This window comes from Salvelinus fontinalis, unplaced genomic scaffold (assembly GCF_029448725.1).
Source record: "Salvelinus fontinalis isolate EN_2023a unplaced genomic scaffold, ASM2944872v1 scaffold_0057, whole genome shotgun sequence".
NCBI classification, from domain to species: domain Eukaryota; kingdom Metazoa; phylum Chordata; class Actinopteri; order Salmoniformes; family Salmonidae; genus Salvelinus; species Salvelinus fontinalis.
The window spans coordinates 478,820-499,467 of record NW_026600266.1 but is presented as its reverse complement, the minus strand read 5'-3'; the positions used below and the strand labels follow the sequence as shown (position 1 = coordinate 499,467).

General features: G+C 42.8%; 1 protein-coding gene across 2 annotated transcripts in view; it reads right to left on the bottom strand.

Annotated features, from left to right (window-relative positions):
* The window catches only part of LOC129842632 (epsin-3-like), a 73,460-nt gene extending 53,162 nt beyond the window's left edge, over positions 1-20,298 (bottom strand). The window contains exons 1-6 of one of the 2 annotated variants that reach the window (XM_055911255.1): positions 19,900-20,298; positions 10,371-11,105; positions 8,259-8,417; positions 7,930-8,013; positions 7,645-7,758; positions 7,028-7,205 (exon numbers count right to left, since the gene is read on the bottom strand). In XM_055911255.1, coding sequence (XP_055767230.1) covers positions 7,028-7,205; positions 7,645-7,758; positions 7,930-8,013; positions 8,259-8,417; positions 10,371-10,439 — 604 coding nt within the window. In that variant the 5' untranslated portion in view covers positions 10,440-11,105; positions 19,900-20,298. The remainder of the gene's footprint in view (positions 1-7,027; positions 7,206-7,644; positions 7,759-7,929; positions 8,014-8,258; positions 8,418-10,370; positions 11,106-19,899) is intronic. The other variant, XM_055911254.1, reaches the window with a different exon arrangement.
* Between the last annotated feature and the right edge of the window lie 350 nt (positions 20,299-20,648).

Genomic DNA, 20,648 nt, shown 5'->3' with positions numbered 1-20,648 from the left:
TATGACTGTCTGATATGTATATGACTGTCTGATATGTATATGACTGTCTGATATGTATATGACTGCCTGATATGTATATGACTGCCTGATATGTATATGACTGCCTGATATGTATATGACTGTCTGATATGTATATGACTGTCTGATATGTATATGACTGTCTGATATGGATATGACTGCCTGATATGTATATGACTGTCTGATATGTATATGACTGCCTGTATATGACTGTCTGATATGTATATGACTGCCTGATATGTATATGACTGCCTGAGACTGAGGGACATCCCATGACCATTAATTCCCTGAAGTATTTACGTTATATATAAGTAATACACAGTGTAACCATCCTCCGTGTTGTTGTTTACTAGTAATACATAGTGTAACCATCCTCCGTGTTGTTGTTTACTAGTAATACATAGTGTAACTATCCCCTATGTTGTTGTTTACTAGTAATACATAGTGTAACCATCCCCTATGTTGTTGTTTACTAGTAATACATAGTGTAACCATCCATGTTGTTGTTTACCAGTAATACATAGTGTAACCATCCTCCGTGTTGTTGTTTACCAGTAATACATAGTGTAACTATCCCCTATGTTGTTGTTTACTAGTAATACATAGTGTAACCATCCATGTTGTTGTTTACTAGTAATACATAGTGTAACCATCCTCCGTGTTGTTGTTTACCAGTAATACATAGTGTAACCATCCTCCGTATTGTTGTTTACCAGTAATACATAGTGTAACTATCCTCCATGTTGTTGTTTACTAGTAATACATAGTGTAACCATCCTCCGTGTTTTTGTTTACTAGTAATACATAGTGTAACCATCCTCCGTGTTGTTGTTTACTAGTAATACATAGTGTAACCATCCATGTTGTTGTTTACTAGTAATACATAGTGTAACCATCCTCCGTGTTGTTGTTTACTAGTAATACATAGTGTAACCATCCATGTTGTTGTTTACTAGTAATACATAGTGTGACCATCCTCCGTGTTGTTGTTTACTAGTAATACATAGTGTAACCATCCTCCGTATTGTTGTTTACTAGTAATACATAGTGTAACTATCCCCTATGTTGTTGTTTACTAGTAATACATAGTGTAACCATCCCCTATGTTGTTGTTTACTAGTAATACATAGTGTAACCATCCATGTTGTTGTTTACTAGTAATACATAGTGTAACCATCCTCCGTGTTGTTGTTTACTAGTAATACATAGTGTAACCATCCATGTTGTTGTTTACTAGTAATACACAGTGTAACCATCCTCCATGTTGTTGTTTACTAGTAATACATAGTGTAACCATCCTCCATGTTGTTGTTTACTAGTAATACATAGTGTAACCATCCTCCGTGTTTTTGTTTACTAGTAATACATAGTGTAACCATCCTCCGTGTTGTTGTTTACTAGTAATACATAGTGTAACCATCCTCCGTGTTGTTGTTTACTAGTAATACACAGTGTAACCATCCTCCGTGTTGTTGTTTACTAGTAATACACAGTGTAACCATCCTCCGTGTTGTTGTTTACTAGTAATACATAGTGTAACTATCCCCTATGTTGTTGTTTACTAGTAATACATAGTGTAACCATCCCCTATGTTGTTGTTTACCAGTAATACATAGTGTAACCATCCTCCGTGTTTTTGTTTACTAGTAATACATAGTGTAACCATCCATGTTGTTGTTTACTAGTAATACACAGTGTGACCATCCTCCGTATTGTTGTTTACTAGTAATACATAGTGTAACCATCCATGTTGTTGTTTACTAGTAATACATAGTGTAACCATCCTCCGTGTTGTTGTTTACTAGTAATACATAGTGTAACCATCCATGTTGTTGTTTACCAGTAATACATAGTGTAACCATCCATGTTGTTGTTTACTAGTAATTCATAGTGTAACCATCCTCCGTGTTGTTGTTTACTAGTAATACATAGTGTAACCATCCATGTTGTTGTTTACTAGTAATACATAGTGTAACCATCCTCCGTGTTGTTGTTTACTAGTAATACATAGTGTAACCATCCATGTTGTTGTTTACTAGTAATACATAGTGTAACCATCCTCCGTGTTGTTGTTTACTAGTAATACATAGTGTAACCATCCATGTTGTTGTTTACTAGTAATTCATAGTGTAACCATCCATGTTGTTGTTTACTAGTAATTCATAGTGTGACCATCCATGTTGTTGTTTACTAGTAATACATAGTGTAACCATCCTCCGTGTTGTTGTTTACTAGTAATACATAGTGTAACCATCCTCCGTGTTGTTGTTTACTAGTAATACACAGTGTAACCATCCTCCGTGTTGTTGTTTACTAGTAATACATAGTGTGACCATCCTCCGTGTTGTTGTTTACTAGTAATACATAGTGTAACCATCCTCCGTGTTGTTGTTTACTAGTAATACATAGTGTAACCATCCTCCGTGTTGTTGTTTACTAGTAATACACAGTGTAACCATCCTCCGTGTTGTTGTTTACTAGTAATACATAGTGTAACCATCCTCCGTGTTGTTGTTTACTAGTAATACATAGTGTAACCATCCTCCGTGTTGTTGTTTACTAGTAATACACAGTGTAACCATCCTCCGTGTTGTTGTTTACTAGTAATACATAGTGTGACCATCCTCCGTGTTGTTGTTTACTAGTAATTCATAGTGTAACCATCCTCCGTGTTGTTGTTTACTAGTAATACATAGTGTAACCATCCTCCGTGTTGTTGTTTACTAGTAATACACAGTGTAACCATCCTCCGTGTTGTTGTTTACTAGTAATACATAGTGTAACCATCCATGTTGTTGTTTACTAGTAATACATAGTGTAACCATCCATGTTGTTGTTTACTAGTATTACTAGTAAACAACAACACGGAGGATGGTAGTGTGACCATCCTCCGTGTTGTTGTTTACTAGTAATACATAGTGTAACCATCCATGTTGTTGTTTACTAGTAATACATAGTGTAACCATCCTCCGTGTTGTTGTTTACTAGTAATACATAGTGTAACCATCCATGTTGTTGTTTACTAGTAATACATAGTGTAACCATCCATGTTGTTGTTTACTAGTAATACACAGTGTAACCATCCTCCGTGTTGTTGTTTACTAGTAATACATAGTGTGACCATCCTCCGTGTTGTTGTTTACTAGTAATACATAGTGTAACTATCCCCTATGTTGTTGTTTACTAGTAATACATAGTGTAACCATCCATGTTGTTGTTTACTAGTAATACATAGTGTAACCATCCCCTATGTTGTTGTTTACTAGTAATACATAGTGTGACCATCCTCCGTGTTGTTGTTTACTAGTAATACATAGTGTAACCATCCTCCGTGTTGTTGTTTACTAGTAATACATAGTGTAACCATCCTCCGTGTTGTTGTTTACTAGTAATACATAGTGTAACCATCCTCCGTGTTGTTGTTTACTAGTAATACATAGTGTAACCATCCATGTTGTTGTTTACCAGTAATACATAGTGTAACTATCCTCCATGTTGTTGTTTACTAGTAATACATAGTGTAACCATCCTCCGTGTTTTTGTTTACTAGTAATACATAGTGTAACCATCATCCATGTTGTTGTTTACTAGTAATACATAGTGTAACCATCCTCCGTGTTTTTGTTTACTAGTAATACATAGTGTAACCATCCTCCGTGTTGTTGTTTACTAGTAATACATAGTGTAACCATCCATGTTGTTGTTTACTAGTAATACATAGTGTAACCATCCATGTTGTTGTTTACTAGTAATACATAGTGTAACCATCCTCCGTGTTGTTGTTTACTAGTAATACATAGTGTAACCATCCATGTTGTTGTTTACTAGTAATACACAGTGTAACCATCCTCCGTGTTGTTGTTTACTAGTAATACATAGTGTGACCATCCTCCGTGTTGTTGTTTACTAGTAATACATAGTGTAACCATCCTCCGTGTTGTTGTTTACTAGTAATACATAGTGTAACCATCCATGTTGTTGTTTACTAGTAATACATAGTGTAACCATCCTCCGTGTTGTTGTTTACTAGTAATACATAGTGTAACCATCCTCCGTGTTGTTGTTTACTAGTAATACATAGTGTAACCATCCTCCATGTCCATGTTGTTGTTTATTTATTAGCCATTATTTCTTTTTTATAATCATATTTTTATTTAATTAAATGTATTGACCGAAGATTCCACAATACAACAGCAGTAGTGTTGTACCTGTATCCATGACTATATGCAGTACTATTATTACCACTGAAATTAACAGGATTTCATTATCATCATAGCATTGTATTTACTGAAACGCTGTACCACTATACTGCTTTGGTAATATCTACAAATTGTTTTTCATGCCAATAAAGCAATGGCTATACACACACTAGGTTGTTTCCTGTGGTGTAAAGTACTACTTAAGTAGCTTTTGGGGGTATCTGTACTTTACTTTTCTGTTTATATTTTTTTTACAACTTTTACTCCACTACATTCCTAAAGAAAATAATGTACTTTTTACTCCATACATTTTCCCTGACACACAAATGTACTCGTTACATTTTGAATACTTAGCAGGACAGATAGCCTAGTGGTGAGAGCGTTGGACTAGTAACCGAAAGGTTGCAAGATCAAATCCTCGAGCTGACAAGGTAAAAATCTGTCGTTAACCCACTGTTCCTAGACTGTCATTGAAAATAAGAATTTGTTCTTAACTGACTTGCCTAGTAAAAAAAATATATAAAATGGTCCAATTCTCACACTTATCAAGAGAACATCCCTTGTCATCCCTACTACCTCTGGTCTGGCGGACTCACTAAACACAAATGCTTTGTAAAAATATATCTGAAAGTTGGAGTGTGCCCCTTGCTATTTGTACATTAAAAAAATATATATATATATATTATAATAAATAAAAAATGTAAAAATGGTGCTGTCTGGTTTATTTAATATAAGGAATTTGAAATGATTCATACCTTTACTTTTGATACTTAGGTATATTTTAGCAATTACATTTACTTTTGATACTTAAGTATATTTAAAAACCAAATACTTTTACTCAAGTAGTATTTTACTGGGTGATTTTCACTTTTACATGAGTCATTTTCTATTAAAAAGGTATCTTTACTTTTACTCCAATATGACAGTTGGGTACTTTATCCACCGCTGGTTGTTTCCTGTCTGATCATACTAACATGGAGTGTTTCATTAGCCAACTTACTGACTAGCTGTCAGTGCAGACCTGAGCAGAGCCAGACCACATCTCTCAACATGGATTCTCACTGAGGAACAGAATGGCTCATCTTATCAATGTTTCAGGCATTCTGGCCTTTATGCTTTCATTACATTCTGGCTCCATTATGTGTTCCACTGCCTCGTCAATGCTTCAGGCTGTGGGAACATGTTTGGCCTTTTAAAATGTATCCCCGCTATCAATCAAACTGTAATATACTGTCACTATCCGGCTACCACCTGGTACTCTACCCTGCACCTTAGAGACTGCTGTCCTATGTACATAGTCATTGAACACTGGCCACTTTAATCATGTTTACATACTGTTTTACCCACTTCATATACTGTATTCTAGTCAAGGCTCATCCTATATAACTACTGCTGTACACACCTTTTCTATTCATATACTGTCCATACACACCATTTATATAGAGTACCAGTCAAAAGTTTGGACACACCTATTCATTCAAGGGTTTTTCTATATTTTGACTATTTTCTACATGGTAGAATAACAGTGAAGACATTAAAACTATGAAATAACACATATGGAATCTTGTAGTAACCAAAACAGTGTTAAACAAATCAAAATATATTTTAAATATATATTATTCAAAGTAGCCACCCTTTTCCTTGATGACAGCTTTTCACATTCTTGGCCTTCTCTCAACCATCTTCACCTGGAATGTTTTTTCAACAGTGTTGAAGGAGTTCCCACACATGCTTTTATATATATATAAAAACTGGGTGGTTCGAGCCCTGAATGCTGATTGGCTGAAAGGCGTGGTATATCATACCGTATCCACAGGTATGACAAAACATTTATTTTTAATGCTCTAATCACGTTGGTAACCAGTTTATAATAGCAATAAGGCACCTCTGGGTTTTGTGATATATGGCCAATATACCACGACTAAGGGCTGTATCCAGTAACTCCACGTTGTGTCGTGCATAAGAATACGATATTGGCCATATAACACAGCTCCTCAGGCCTTATTGCTTAAATATACAGTACCAGTCAAAAGTCTGGACACATATCAGTTAAGAATAGAACGTCATGTTTTGGTCACAAAGGAAAAAACACTTGCCTAGTTAGTTGGCTACAGCTGGATGTACCATTTCACCATACCCTGTAATCACTAGTTACTACTTCTAAACAAAATACCTTTTAGGGTGGATTCTTGTTGTTTGGTTTACTGTTTGAACAGTTGCTGAGATTATATTTGTTTATCAATGCAAAATAAGCTACTTTGATGAATAGCCTCTATACTGTATAGATCAGATCTAGGAGCCAAGCGACAACACTGCCCCATGGCTGCGGAAGGAATGATATGGCGTGTCTCAATTTTAAGGAAGTTAAAAAAAATATGTCGAATGCCTGAGCGTATTTACAAGGAGCCGCCCCTTTTGTGACGAAAAACGACATTGCAACTCCGTAGACCGTGAAGTAAGCTTTAGGAGAATTAGGTTAAGGTTAGGAAAAGGATTAGGGTTAGCTGAAATGAAAAGAAATTTTCCCTGACCCGACTCAAACTTATCTAGCCACAACCTGGCCCGACCTCAGAACAGCCTTCGTTTCCAATAACGCGATTTTGTGTGTGTGTGTGTGTGTGTGTGTGTGTGTGTGTGTGTGTGTGTGTGTGTGTGTGTGTGTGTGTGTGTGTGTGTGTGTGTGTGTGTGTGTGTGTGTGTGTGTGTGTGTGTGCGTGCGTGCGTGCGTGCGTGCGTGCGTGCGTGCGTGCGTGCGTGCGTGCGTGCGTGCGTGCGTGCGTGCGTATTCCCCGTTGCATGGTACTACTCACAATTGAAAGAGGAATGGGACTCCCTGGACCGGCTGAAGTCATCCCCGTAGAGAGCAGTCATGCTGGGCTGGCTGGTACGGCGGCCTGGGTAGGGTGGAGGTAGAGAACCAGAGCCCATCCCTGACCCTGCGGCTGCTCCAGCCATCCTCTCCTTGGTCTTCAGGGCCAGGGTCCTCTCCTAGACAAATAGATAGCTAGGTATTTACATACTGTAGGGAATTTATTCATCACCGTGGGGACAATACCAGGATGGTTTCCTGGACACAGATTACGCCTAGACCGGGACGAAAAAGCCAGATCAATGAAGAAGTCCTGGACCAGGCATAATGTGTCTGGGAAAAAAACTCTTCATGTCCAACAGAAGTCCTGGATCAGGCATAATATGTCTGGGAAAACACTCTTCATGTCCAACAGAAGTCCTGGACCAGGCATAATGTGTCTGGGAAAACACTCTTCATGTCCAACAGAAGTCCTGGACCAGGCATAATATGTCTGGGAAAACAACATTCCTGTCCAACAGAAGTCCTGGACCAGGCATAATGTGTCTGATGTCAAACAGAAGCAGACACACATACTGTACAAAACCAAACCAACAGAATACATATACCATGTCATACCTGTTTCAGCCTCTCCTCATCCCTCATCAGGGCCACCAGCTGCTTGGCCTTCTCCCTAACATTCACCCCCTGGTCCCTGCCATCCCTGTCTGTGAACTGGAAGTCCCGTAGGGTCTAGAGAGGAGGAGGAGGAGGAGAAAGAGGAGGAAGTATACTTTATTATATATTTTTTGCAGATAGTTTTTTGGTTTCACCCTGCTGAGAAAGAACCCATTCAGAAGCCAGCTCAGTGCACTCCCAGACATTTTCTCCCGACAGACTCGGGATTCGAACCGTCAACCTAACCTGTATGGTGTAGACGTTCTCCCTGCACTGCTGCGCCACACGTTCCGAGCCTGTTTTGATCAGGTAGTCGAGTAGAGTCAGGGCCTAGCAACAAAATAATAATCCACTTCACTTATACACAGCACATTTCAAACAGACACCACACAAATCTAACAGTAGATAAGAAGACATTAAGCGTTTTACAATAAAAACAGAATATGATGATAAAAAATGTTACAAAATACATAGGAACAGGATATTTAAAGAATGAAGGAATACTAACAATTGTAAGTTGTAAATATGATAGAGAAAACAGTTAGTTTCCAAAGCCAGAAGAGGTGAATGTTGACCTTGTAGACGTGTCTCCAGTTCTTCCCGCTGTCGTTGAGGCGTTTCCAGATCATGCCCATGACCTCAGTGAACGCCACCACGTTGAAGGTCAGGTCAGCGATCTCTGACATCAGAGAGGAGGGGGGGCCCCACGGGTCGTTGGAGGTCGCCTCGCGGACCTTAATATAATAATACGAATACATATTTACTTTGAAAAAATATAATTCAGGCCCGGGATTCAATCCGATCTCATTTTGTCAGCTCTGCGCCATTTAAAGAGTAATTTCTGAATGAGCCGAGATATGCAGCATTCACCGTGAATGAGCTCACCGAAACGTTCCCTTTAAAATCACCAACAAAGCACGATCGGTTTGAATCCCAGCCCAAGATAAATTATAAACTTCAATATATAAGAATGATTTATGATGGCTCTTTTCTCAGACCCAAAGAAGCTTTACTAGATATACAGTTGAAGTCGGAAGTTTACATACACTTTTGTTGGAGTCATTAAAACTTGTTTTTCAACCACTCCACAAATTTCTTGTTAATAAACTATAGTTTTGGCGGTTAGGACATCTACTTTGTGCATGACACAAGTAATTTTTTCCAACAATTGTTTACAGATTATTTCACTTATAATTCACTGTATCGCAATTCCAGTGGGTCAGAAGTTTACATACACTAAGTTGACTGTAAACAGCTTGGATAATTCCAGAAAATTATGTCATGGCTTTAGAAGCTTCTGATAGGCTAATTGACATAATTTGAGTCAATTGGAGGTGTACCTGTGGATGTATTTCAAGGCCTACCTTCAAACTCAGTGTCTCTTTGCTTGACATCATGGGAAAATCAAAAGATATCAGCCAAGACAACAGAAAAAAGATTGTAGACCTTCACAAGTCTGGTTCATCCTTGGGAGCAATTTCCAAACGCCTGAAGGTACCATGTTCATCTGTACAAACAATAGTACGCAAGTATAAACAACATGGGACCACGCAGTTGTCATACCGCTCAGGAAGGAGACGCGTTCTGTCTCCTAGAGATGAATGTACCTTGGTGCGAAAAGTGCAAATCAATTCCAGAACAACAGCAAAGAACCTTGTGAAGATGCTGGAGGAAACAGGTACAAAAGTATCTATATTCACAGTAAAACGAGTCCTATATCAACATAACCTGAAAGGCCGCTCAGCAAGGAAGAAGCCACTGCTCCAAAACTGCCATAAAAAAACAGACTACGGTTTACAACTGCACATGGGGACAAAGATCGTACTTTTTGGATTAATGTTCTCTGGTCTGGTGAAACAAAAGTAGAACTGTTTGGCCATAATGACCATCTTGTGTTTGGAGGAAAAGGGGAAAGGTGGAGGCTTGCAAGCCGAAGAACACCATCCCAACCGTGAAGCACGGGGGTGACAGGATCATGTTGTGGGGGTGCATTGCTGCAGGAGGGACTGGTGCACTTCACAAACTAGATGGCATCATGAGGACGGAAAATTATGTGGATATATTGAAGCAACATCTCAAGACATCAGTCAGGAAGTTAAAGCTTGATGGGTCTTCCAAATGGACAATGACCCCAAGCATACTTCCAAAGTTGTGGCAAAATGGCTTAAGGACAACAAAGTCAAGGTATTGGAGTGGCCATCACAAAGCCCTGACCTCAATCCTAATTTGTGGGCAAAACTGAAAAAGCATGTGCGAGCAAGGAGGCCTGCAAACCTGACTCAGTTACACCAGCTCTGTCAGGAGGAATGGGACAAAATTCACCCAACTTATTGTGGGAAGCTTGTGGAAGGCTACCCGAAATGTTTGACCCAGGTTTAACTATTTAAAGGCAATGCTACCAAATACTAATTGAGTGTATGTAAACTTCTGACCCACTGGGAATGTGATGAAAGAAATAAAACTTGAAATAAATCACTCTCTACTAATATTCTGACATTTCACATTCTTAAAATAAAGTGGTGATCCTAACTGACCTAAAATAGGGAATTTTTACAAGGATTAAATGTCAGGAATTGTGAAAAACTGAGTTTAAATGTATTTGGCTAAGGTGTATGTCAACTTCAGACTTCAACTGTAGGTAACCATACAAATGTTTAGTAGCATCAACAGCAAGCACAACAACAAACCTTGATCTCTGCCTCTGAGTATTGGTTGACCATGTTCTTCACCTGGCGACGGAGAGATGATGTCTGCATGGTGATTGGTCAGTGTTTCACAGGTGTTAAGAAGTGGGTAATGGAATCATACAGTGGGCCCGCCCACTAGCTTTCTTCTCACAGGTAGAGTTAAGGAGGGGGGAGTCTTTAACTGGGATGGAGGAGGGAGGTAGGAGGGGAGGAGGTCAGTAGAGTTAAGGAGGGGAAGTCTTTAACTGGGATGGAGGAGGGAGGTAGGAGGGGAGGAGCTCAGTAGAGTTAAGGAGGGGGAGTCTTTAACTGGGATGGAGGAGGGAGGTAGAAGGGGAGGTCAGTAGAGTTAAGGAGGGGGGAGTCTTTAACTGGGATGGAGGAGGGAGGTAGGAGGGGAGGAGGTCAGTAGAGTTAAGGAGGGGGAGTCTTTAACTGGGATGGAGGAGGGAGGTAGGAGGGGAGGAGCTCAGTAGAGTTAAGGAGGGGGAGTCTTTAACTGGGATGGAGGAGGGAGGTAGAAGGGGAGGTCAGTAGAGTTAAGAAGGGGGGAGTCTTTAACTGGGATGGAGGAGGGAGGTAGGAGGGGAGGAGGTCAGTAGAGTTAAGGAGGGGGAGGCTTTAACTGGGATGGAGGAGGGAGGTAGGAGGGGAGGAGCTCAGTAGAGTTAAGGAGGGGGAGGAGATGAGATGAGGTCCTCTAGATGAGTTCAGTGACGCCCAGAGTGTGTGTTCCTGGTCAGGAAGAGAACATCACAGTTAGACTGACATACAGATGCACACTGTAATATCAGTGACCAGTAGACCAGGGCTGTGTCCCTAATGCACCCTATTCCCTATATAGTGCACCCCATTAGACCAGGGACCAAACGGCACCCTATTCCCTATATAGTGCACTACTTTAGACAAGGACCCATAGGGTAGTAGTGGTGCTCTAAGTAGTGTACTAGGGAATATGGTGCCTTTTGGGACAAGAGAGAAAGAGAAAGAGACATGGTGGCACCTGACCACAAACAGAGAGAGATGACTATAGACGATCTACCGTCCCTCTCTGTCCAGTTAGCCATTTCAGAATCATGAAGGACAAAATGACTTTTTTTTTTTTACAGGAATACAAATATTAGTTTTGAGGAGGGGGACTTAACCGTGAGGACACAGCCCTTTATAGCGCACTACTTTTGACCAGAGCCTATAAGGGGATAGGGTGCATTTTGGGACTTATATTGAGATAATTAAATCCTACACACTGCCATTGTCAGTATCACTTGTTTGTAAAGCTTACAGCCTTCGTAAAAGCTTTTGCTTTCATTTTGAGGGTGTAAAAATAACCACTAACTGATTATTTTTAGTCTATAGTCATAGGCAATTTCTTCTTTGAAAGTTTTGTCATCGCAACAGACAGGGAGGAGCCCACCCCCTGCTTGTTTTTCTAACAGGATTCCATCATCACCATGGCAGCAGAGCAGAAAAGCGGCTTGGTCACCTAAGGTGAGAGTTACTAAACAGCTACGGACAAACCTGTTACACTACTGTAATAGGAAACGGTTGTGAATGTACCTGTTGCACTACTGTAATAGGAAACGGCTGTGAATGTACCTGTTGCACTACTGTATAAGAAAGTTTAGGGCCAACCTGTCTGCACACACATACCTGTCCCAGACCTGACGAAGATCCTTATAGGATAGAAGCGTTGTCCATTTATAATCATACATGTTGGAGAAATTCACTGTGCGGGACTACTTTCCTATTACAAGATTGTTTCATCCCAGCAGCACTCCACGAAAAGTGATGTGACTTTAACTACATACACTCTGGTAAAAAAATTATGCACTCTCTTCTGTGTCCAGTCTTTTAGAAGAAACAACAGGTATAGAATAGTACAACAACAGAACAGCCCAGGTCTGGACTAGACTACAACAAACGACTTAATGTTACCAGCATGCTGCCAGGGCCCTGAGTCAGCCCAGATCTGGACTACAACAAACGACTTAATGTTACCAGCATGCTGCCAGGGCCCTGAGTCAGCCCAGATCTGGACTACAACAAACTACTTAATGTTACCAGCATGCTGCCAGGGCCCTGAGTCAGCCCAGATCTGGACTACAACAAACTACTTAATGTTACCAGCATGCTGCCAGGGCCCTGAGTCAGCCCAAATCTGGACTACAACAAACGACTTAATGTTACCAGCATGCTGCCAGGGCCCTGAGTCAGCCCAGATCTGGACTACAACAAACTACTTAATGTTACCAGTATGCTGCCAGGGCCCTGAGTCAGCCAAAACACCACCATCATGCCAGTAACTTTCCTCTCATAATTCAGCAGTACCTATTAAACAAAGTATTTAGAGCAAGCAGACTGAGGATCTATCCTCTAACTCAGTCAGAAGTTGACCTGGTCGTACGTCTCCATGTCTGAAACTTCCAGAGGCTTTAGGATTGAAGGCTGGTTAATAAGTGAATGGTATACTATATATACAAAAGTATGTGGACCCTTCAAATTTGTGGATTCGGCTATAACATCCACACCCGTTGCTGACAGGTGTATAAAATTGAGCACACCACCATCTCCATAGACAAACAGCCCGGCCCATACTGAAGAGCTCAGTGACCCTTCAGTTGCCATCCTATGACACCGTACTGAAGAGCTCAGTGACCCTTCAGTTGCCATCCTATGACACCGTCATAGGATACCACCTTTCCAACAAGTCAGTTTGTCAAATTTCTACCTTGCTAGAGCTGCCCCAGTCAACTATAAGTGCTGTTATTGTGAAGTGGAAACGTCTAGGAGCTACAACAGATCAGCTGTGAAGTGGTAGGTCACACAAGCTGTGTGCTGAAGCACGTAGCGCGTAAAAATGGTCTGTCCTCGTTTGCAACACTCACTACCGAGTTCCAAACTGCCTCTGGAAGCAATGTCAACACAAGAACTGTTCGTCGGGAGCTTCATGAAATGGGTTTCCATGGCCGGGCAGCCACACACAGGCTTAAGATCACCATGCGCAATGCCAAGCGTCTGCTGGAGTGGTGTAAAGCTCGCCGCCATTGGACTCTGGAGCAGTGGAAACACGTTCCCTGGAAGTGATGAATCACTCCTCACCATCTGGCAGGCCGACAGATGAATCTGGGTTTGGCTGATGCCAGGAGAGCGCTAGCTGCCCTAATGCATAGTTCCAACAGTAAGAAGGAATAATGGTCTGGGGCTGTTTTTCATGGTTCGGGCCCTTCAGTTCCAATGAAGGGAAATCTTATTGCTACAGCATACAATAACATTCTAGACGATTCTGTGCTTCAAACTTTGTGGCAACAGTTTGAGGAAGGCCCTTTCTTGTTTCAGCGTACACAAAGTGAGGTCCATGCAGAAATGGTTTGTTGAGATCAGGATTAATCGCCCAACATCAGTGCCCGACCCCACTAATGCTCTTGTGGCTGAATGGAAGCAAGTCCCCGCAGAAATGTTCCATCATCTAGTGGAAAGCCTTCCCAGAAGAGTTGAGGCTGTTATAGCAGCAAAGTGGGGAACAACTCCATATTAAGGCCCGTGATTTTGGAATGAGATGTTTGAAGAGCAGGTGTCCACATACTGTTGGTCATGTAATGTGGTGTGTTTTAGATGCAGTGCGATTGACTTGTATCGATCCAGCTGAAGCCCTCTTGAATGTATCCATCCAGCTGAAGCCCTCTTGAATGTATCCATCCAGCTGAAGCCCTCTTGAATGTATCCATCCAGCTGAAGCCCTCTTGAATGTATCCATCCAGCTGAAGCCCTCTTGAATGTATCCATCCAGCTGAAGCCCTCTTGAATGTATCCATCCAGCTGAAGCCCTCTTGAATGTATCCATCCAGCTGAAGCCCTCTTGAATGTATCCATCCAGCTGAAGCCCTCTTGAATGTATCGATCCAGCTGAAGCCCTCTTGAATGTATCCATCCAGCTGAAGCCCTCTTGAATGTATCGATCCAGCTGAAGCCCACTTGAATGTATCGATCCAGCTGAAGCCCTCTTGAATGTATCCATCCAGCTGAAGCCCTCTTGAATGTATCGATCCAGCTGAAGCCCTCTTGAATGTATCCATCCAGCTGAAGCCCTCTTGAATGTATCCATCCAGCTGAAGCCCTCTTGAATGTATCCATCCAGCTGAAGCCCTCTTGAATGTATCGATCCAGCTGAAGCCCTCTTGAATGTATCCATCCAGCTGAAGCCCTCTTGAATGTATCCATCCAGCTGAAGCCCTCTTGAATGTATCCATTCAGCTGAAGCCCTCTTGAATGTATCCATCCAGCTGAAGCCCTCTTGAATGTATCCATCCAGCTGAAGCCCTCTTGAATGTATCCATTCAGCTGAAGCCCTCTTGAATGTATCCATCCAGCTGAAGCCCTCTTGAATGTATCCATCCAGCTGAAGCCCTCTTGAATGTATTGAAAATGTGATTTAATAATCTGGCCCCATTACCAAAGTCCCACAGAAAAGTAGTGCTTCGTTGCAAAACCTGGTTTTTGACAAGACTGGTATATAGATAATATATATTTACTAATAATAAACCCTAATAAACCCCCTAATACCCCCCCCCCCAATAAACCCCTTAATAAACCCTGAATAACCTCCTAATAACCCCCCAATAACCCCCTAATAAACCCCTAATAACCTCCTAATAACCCCCCAATAAACCCCTTAATAAACCCCTTAATAAACCCCTAATAAACCCCTAATAACCCCCTAATAACCCCCTAATAAACCCATAATAAACCCCTAATAATCCCCCAATAAACCCCTAATAAACCCCTTAATAAACCCCTAATAACCTCCTAATAACCCCCCAATAAACCCCCTAATAAACCTCTTAATAAACCCCTAATAACCCCTAATAAACCCCCAATAACCCCCTAATAACCCCCAATAAACCCCTAATAAACCCCCTAATAAACCCATAATAACCCCCCAATAAACCCCTCATTAGCCCCTAATAAACCCCCCAATAAACCCCTCATAACCCCCTAATAACCCCCTAATAAACCCATAATAAACTCCCAATAAACCCCTAATAAACTCCCAATAAACCCCTAATAACCCCCCAATAAACCCCCTTATAAATCATTTATAAAGTCCACCTTCATGTAAAATGTTACCTAGATAAAACAAGTCTATTCACCAATACATAGATGACAAAATGATCACACAATTAAGACAACAGGAACATTGACATTAACAATTATTCAGCACAATGTCAAGTAACTCATCTTGGAACTCAGAGTCACATTCTCATGTGAACGCTGGCCTCCGGCCTGCTAATGTTACGAGTGTTAGGAGAGAGACAGTAACACAGTAACATCAATGTCATAGTCCTGGTTGGAAATAGACTGGTGGCTGATGAAAACAGCCATGGATGCTTCCTGTACGGTCAGCTGACCACTACCACTATCTCCAGTGGTCCTTCCACATCCAGGCCAGACACAACCCCCCTACCACTATCTCCAGTGGTCCTTCCACATCCAGACCAGACACAACCCCACTACCACTATCTCCAGTGGTCCTTCCACATCCAGACCAGACACAACCCCACTACCACTATCTCCAGTGGTCCTTCCACATCCAGGCCAGACACAACCCCACTACCACTATATCCAGTGGTCCTTCCACATCCAGGCCAGACACAACCCCACTACCACTATCTCCAGTGGTCCTTCCACATCCAGGCCAGACACAACCCCACTACCACTATCTCTAGTGGTCCTTCCACATCCAGGCCAGACACAACCCCACTACCACTATCTCCAGTGGTCCTTCCACATCCAGGCCAGACACAACCCCACTACCACTATCTCCAGTGGTCCTTCCACATCCAGACCAGACACAACCCCACTACCACTATCTCCAGTGGTCCTTCCACATCCAGGCCAGACACAACCCCACTACCACTATCTCTAGTGGTCCTTCCACATCCAGGCCAGACACAACCCCACTACCACTATCTCCAGTGGTCCTTCCACATCCAGGCCAGACACAACCCCACTACCACTATCTCTAGTGGTCCTTCCACATCCAGGCCAGACACAACCCCACTACCACTATCTCCAGTGGTCCTTCCACATCCAGGCCAGACACAACCCCACTACCACTATCTCCAGTGGTCCTTCCACATCCAGACCAGACACAACCCCACTACCACTATCTCCAGTGGTCCTTCCACATCCAGACCAGACACAACCCCACTTTGACAAGGGGATAGGGGAAAGGGGTCATTTTGACAAGGGCCCATAGGGGACAGGGGTTGTTTTGACTAGGGCCTATAGGGGATAGGGGTTGTTTTGACAAGGGCCTATAAGGGATAGGGCTGGTTTTGACAAGAGCCTATAGGAGATAGGGGACTTTCTGTACAAGGCCTCAGTCACCAGGCAGGTTAATGTTCAGCTCCTAGCTACGTTTTGTATTTGGCTTCATTTCCTCCCTCTACCATCTACCGGCCCTGGGACAACACTGATGTATTCCTGGCATTCCTGTGTTAGAGTCTGTACAGGAAATAGCTATAAAAATGGTCAAGTTAGAGAGCCCTGTGCGCTGCAGGAGAGAGTGGAGTTGGGAATAGATGGAGGGTGTGTGTGTGTGTGTGTGTGTGTGTGTGTGTGTGTGTGTGTGTGTGTGTGTGTGTGTGTGTGTGTGTGTGTGTGTGTGTGTGTGTGTGTGTGTGTGTGTGTGTGTGTGTGTGTGTGTGTGTGTGTGTGTGTGTGTGTGTGTGATCATTACATTGGTCCATAGTGATCAATCCCCTATTTAACAGAAAAATATATATAATATTATCCTGTAGTTTATTAAATGATTCTGAAGCTAGGACCTAGCCTGGTCCCAGATCTGTTTTCTCCTTCTGTAGCCTGGCCCCAGATCTGTTGTCTCCTTCTATAGCCTGGCCCCAGATCTGTTGTCTCCTTCTTTAGCCTGGTCCCAGATCTGTTGTCTCCTTCTATAGCCTGGCCCCAGATATGTTGTCTCCTTCTTTAGCCTGGTCCCAGGTCTGTTGTCTCCTATTGCCTGGTCCCAGCTGCACCACTCAGGCTAGGTCCTATCTGCACCACTCAGGCTAGGTCCTAGCTGCACCACTCAGGCTAGGTCCTAGCTGCACCACTCAGGCTAGGTCCTAGCTGCACCACTCAGGCTAGGTCCTAGCTGCACCACTCAGGCTAGTTCCTAGCTGCAGCACTCAGGCTAGGTCCTAACTGCACCACTCAGGCTAGGTCCTAACTGCACCACTCAGGCTAGGTCCTAACTGCACCACTCAGGCTAGGTCCTAGCTGCACCACTCAGGCTAGGTCCTAGCTGCACCACTCAGGCTAGGTCCTAGCTGCACCACTCAGGCTAGGTCCTAGCTGCACCACTCAGGCTAGGTCCTAGCTGCACCACTCAGGCTAGGTCCTAGCTGCACCACTCAGGCTAGGTCCTAGCTGCACCACTCAGGCTAGGTCCTAGCTGCACCACTCAGGCTAGGTCCTAACTGCACCACTCAGGCTAGGTCCTAGCTGCAGCACTCAGGTTAGGTCCTAGCTGCACCACTCAGGCTAGGTCCTAGCTGCACCACTCAGGCTAGGTCCTAGCTGCACCACTCAGGCTAGGTCCTAGCTGCACCACTCAGGCTAGGTCCTAGCTGCACCACTCAGGCTAGGTCCTAGCTGCACCACTCAGGCTAGGTCCTAACTGCACCACTCAGGCCAGGTCCTAACTGCACCACTCAGGCTAGGTCCTAGCTGCACCACTCAGGCTAGGTCCTAGCTGCAGCACTCAGGCTAGGTCCTAGCTGCACCACTCAGGCTAGGTCCTAACTGCACCACTCAGGCTAGGTCCTAACTGCACCACTCAGGCTAGGTCCTAACTGCACCACTCAGGCTAGGTCCTAACTGCACCACTCAGGCTAGGTCCTAACTGCACCACTCAGGCTAGGTCCTAACTGCACCACTCAGGCTAGGTCCTCTGTTTTCTATCTAAATTAGGAATGGGTTCTATATCCTTTCTCCTTCCTCACTCCATCCATAATGCAGGCTTGAGGATAGAACTACACTCCTGTGTACCTTACAGCATATCCACCTTGACATGTGGTACCATCGGTACCATCTCCTTCTCTCATTCAGTCAGTGGGTCAAAAAGAAACACTGGGCAGCTCTCTCTCACACACACACACACACACACACACACACACACAAACAGGGCTGGTCTGACAAACCAACACTCCACTCTGACCCTGAAGACAAACTCATCAAATCAAAACAACACAAATATAAGAGGACACTGAAAGGGGCAGTCCATAGTTGAAACAATAACAAAGCATAGTCCTCGTCACTGTTTCAGTAAAAACCTGAGGGACGGGGCTGGAGAAATGTAACCAATCTCATATTCATAGACAGAGCTATGGATGCAAGGACTGACCATCCATGATACAATTATAGTTTTAACAATGTTTTGAGGCTACACAGTGTTTATTTACATTTACTTTGTTTGCAAACACTGGAGTAAAACCAGTTTATATTTAGGGTTCTGATGGGGTACCATAGTTGAACTAAGCTCCTGAGGAATTTATAAGTTATATTCTTCAATAATCAATGGGTACATATTATTCATTTATTAGTCTGATGTAGAAACTGCAGATTTCCCCTTTATTATATGTAGTCTCTAAGAGGACATAATGATTCCCTTATACAACTGAGAGACCATGACCTAGCCCTTGATTAAACATAACTCCAACCCTGCATAAGCACAAGTACAAGTTATAAATTATGTATGACTGAGCATGAAGACGTGTTATAGGCCTATTCTTGATGTAGGCTCAAAGGCCTGCAAGTGTAGACGGCACTGGTGTGTAGGGACCTGTAAATCCCTGGGTTGGACACAGGTTGACCTACGTGAGACTGTGTAATGCAGGTGGAATCGTGGTTTCATTTGAATGTTTAAAACCTTAGAAAGAGGCCCACAAATAATTTCTGACAATAGTCCATCTCTGGATTGATTTCAGAATTGGCTACGTCGTAAAGAATCTTCAGAGACCTTGCTGAAGTTTGTTACATTGTAACGAATGAGTAGGCTATCGGCCACATGCCTACAATAGCCTGCATTACTTAACATCAAAGGTGTGTCAGATTTAAGCAATCGGGGATAGTTTTCTTGTTCATGTTCTGCTATCCTTACTGTTGACAAGTGTCTGCCCAACCTAGCACCTGGGTCTACCGTTTTAACAAGCTTGTAGCTATATCCTAGATTAATTGCCCTGTCCAAGGTATCCGTTTCGCCCTCGGAGTTTAGGTATAAACTGGGGCAATGAACCCACATCATGCAGCACATTGCGTCAGATAGGACAGAGCAGGGCCCGGTTTCCCAAAACAGTAGTGCAGAACAGAGCAGCGAGCCCAACCAGGCAGGCACAGAGCACAACAGTGACTCAGCTATCGGTGCTAACAGTTAAATACTAAACCGACCAAACGAACCGCTCAAACAAACCGAAAATCACGTCTACCAAACCACTGGGCAGTTTCCCGAACCCCCTTTCCTTCTTACCTCTTGCATCGCGCTTCATTGGCGTCCCAACTTCGGGAACCTTTCAAAAGAAATACCTCCTCTCCTCAACATGTTTCCGAGCTCCTGTTTCGAATGAAACATAAATCGTTGAAAAGGGTACTAAAAGCCACAAAATAAAAAGGATCTCCAGAGCAGATCAAGGTTTTTGTCCGGAAGAAATGTTCCGAATATTATTGTTTTCGGTGCAGGTGTCTTTGAAATTCTATCTGGTGTCCGGTAGAAAAGTTTATTGTGTGTGCATAAGATTGAACACACAAACACATGAGCGCGGTCCTCGCAGATGGCAAAGAAACCCCCTGAGCACACACAGTAAAATGGAACGACAGAGGGAGAGAGAGGTAGAATAGGGAGGGGTGCGTTGTGCCTGCGGAGTCAGGCTTTAACCCGTTGTATCCCGGGTGGTAAGCAACTTCATTCTCTCTCTCTCGCAATCCAATTTATTTGTCAATTTGAGGGGCTTTATTGGCATGGGAAACATAATGTTTACATTGCCAAAGCAAGTAAAATAGATAAACAAAAGTGAAATAAACAATAATACATGTACAGTATACATTACACTCACAAAAGTTCCAAAAGATTAAAGACATCTCTCTCTCCTTCTCTCTCTATTCTCTCCAGTCAGAGGCCAAATGACCTGTCACAGACCAGTGTTGTGGGGACACTTTCCCATACAGGGTGTCAGACACAGCTCTTGGCCTGTTTGGGGAGTACTTTAACAAATGGTCATT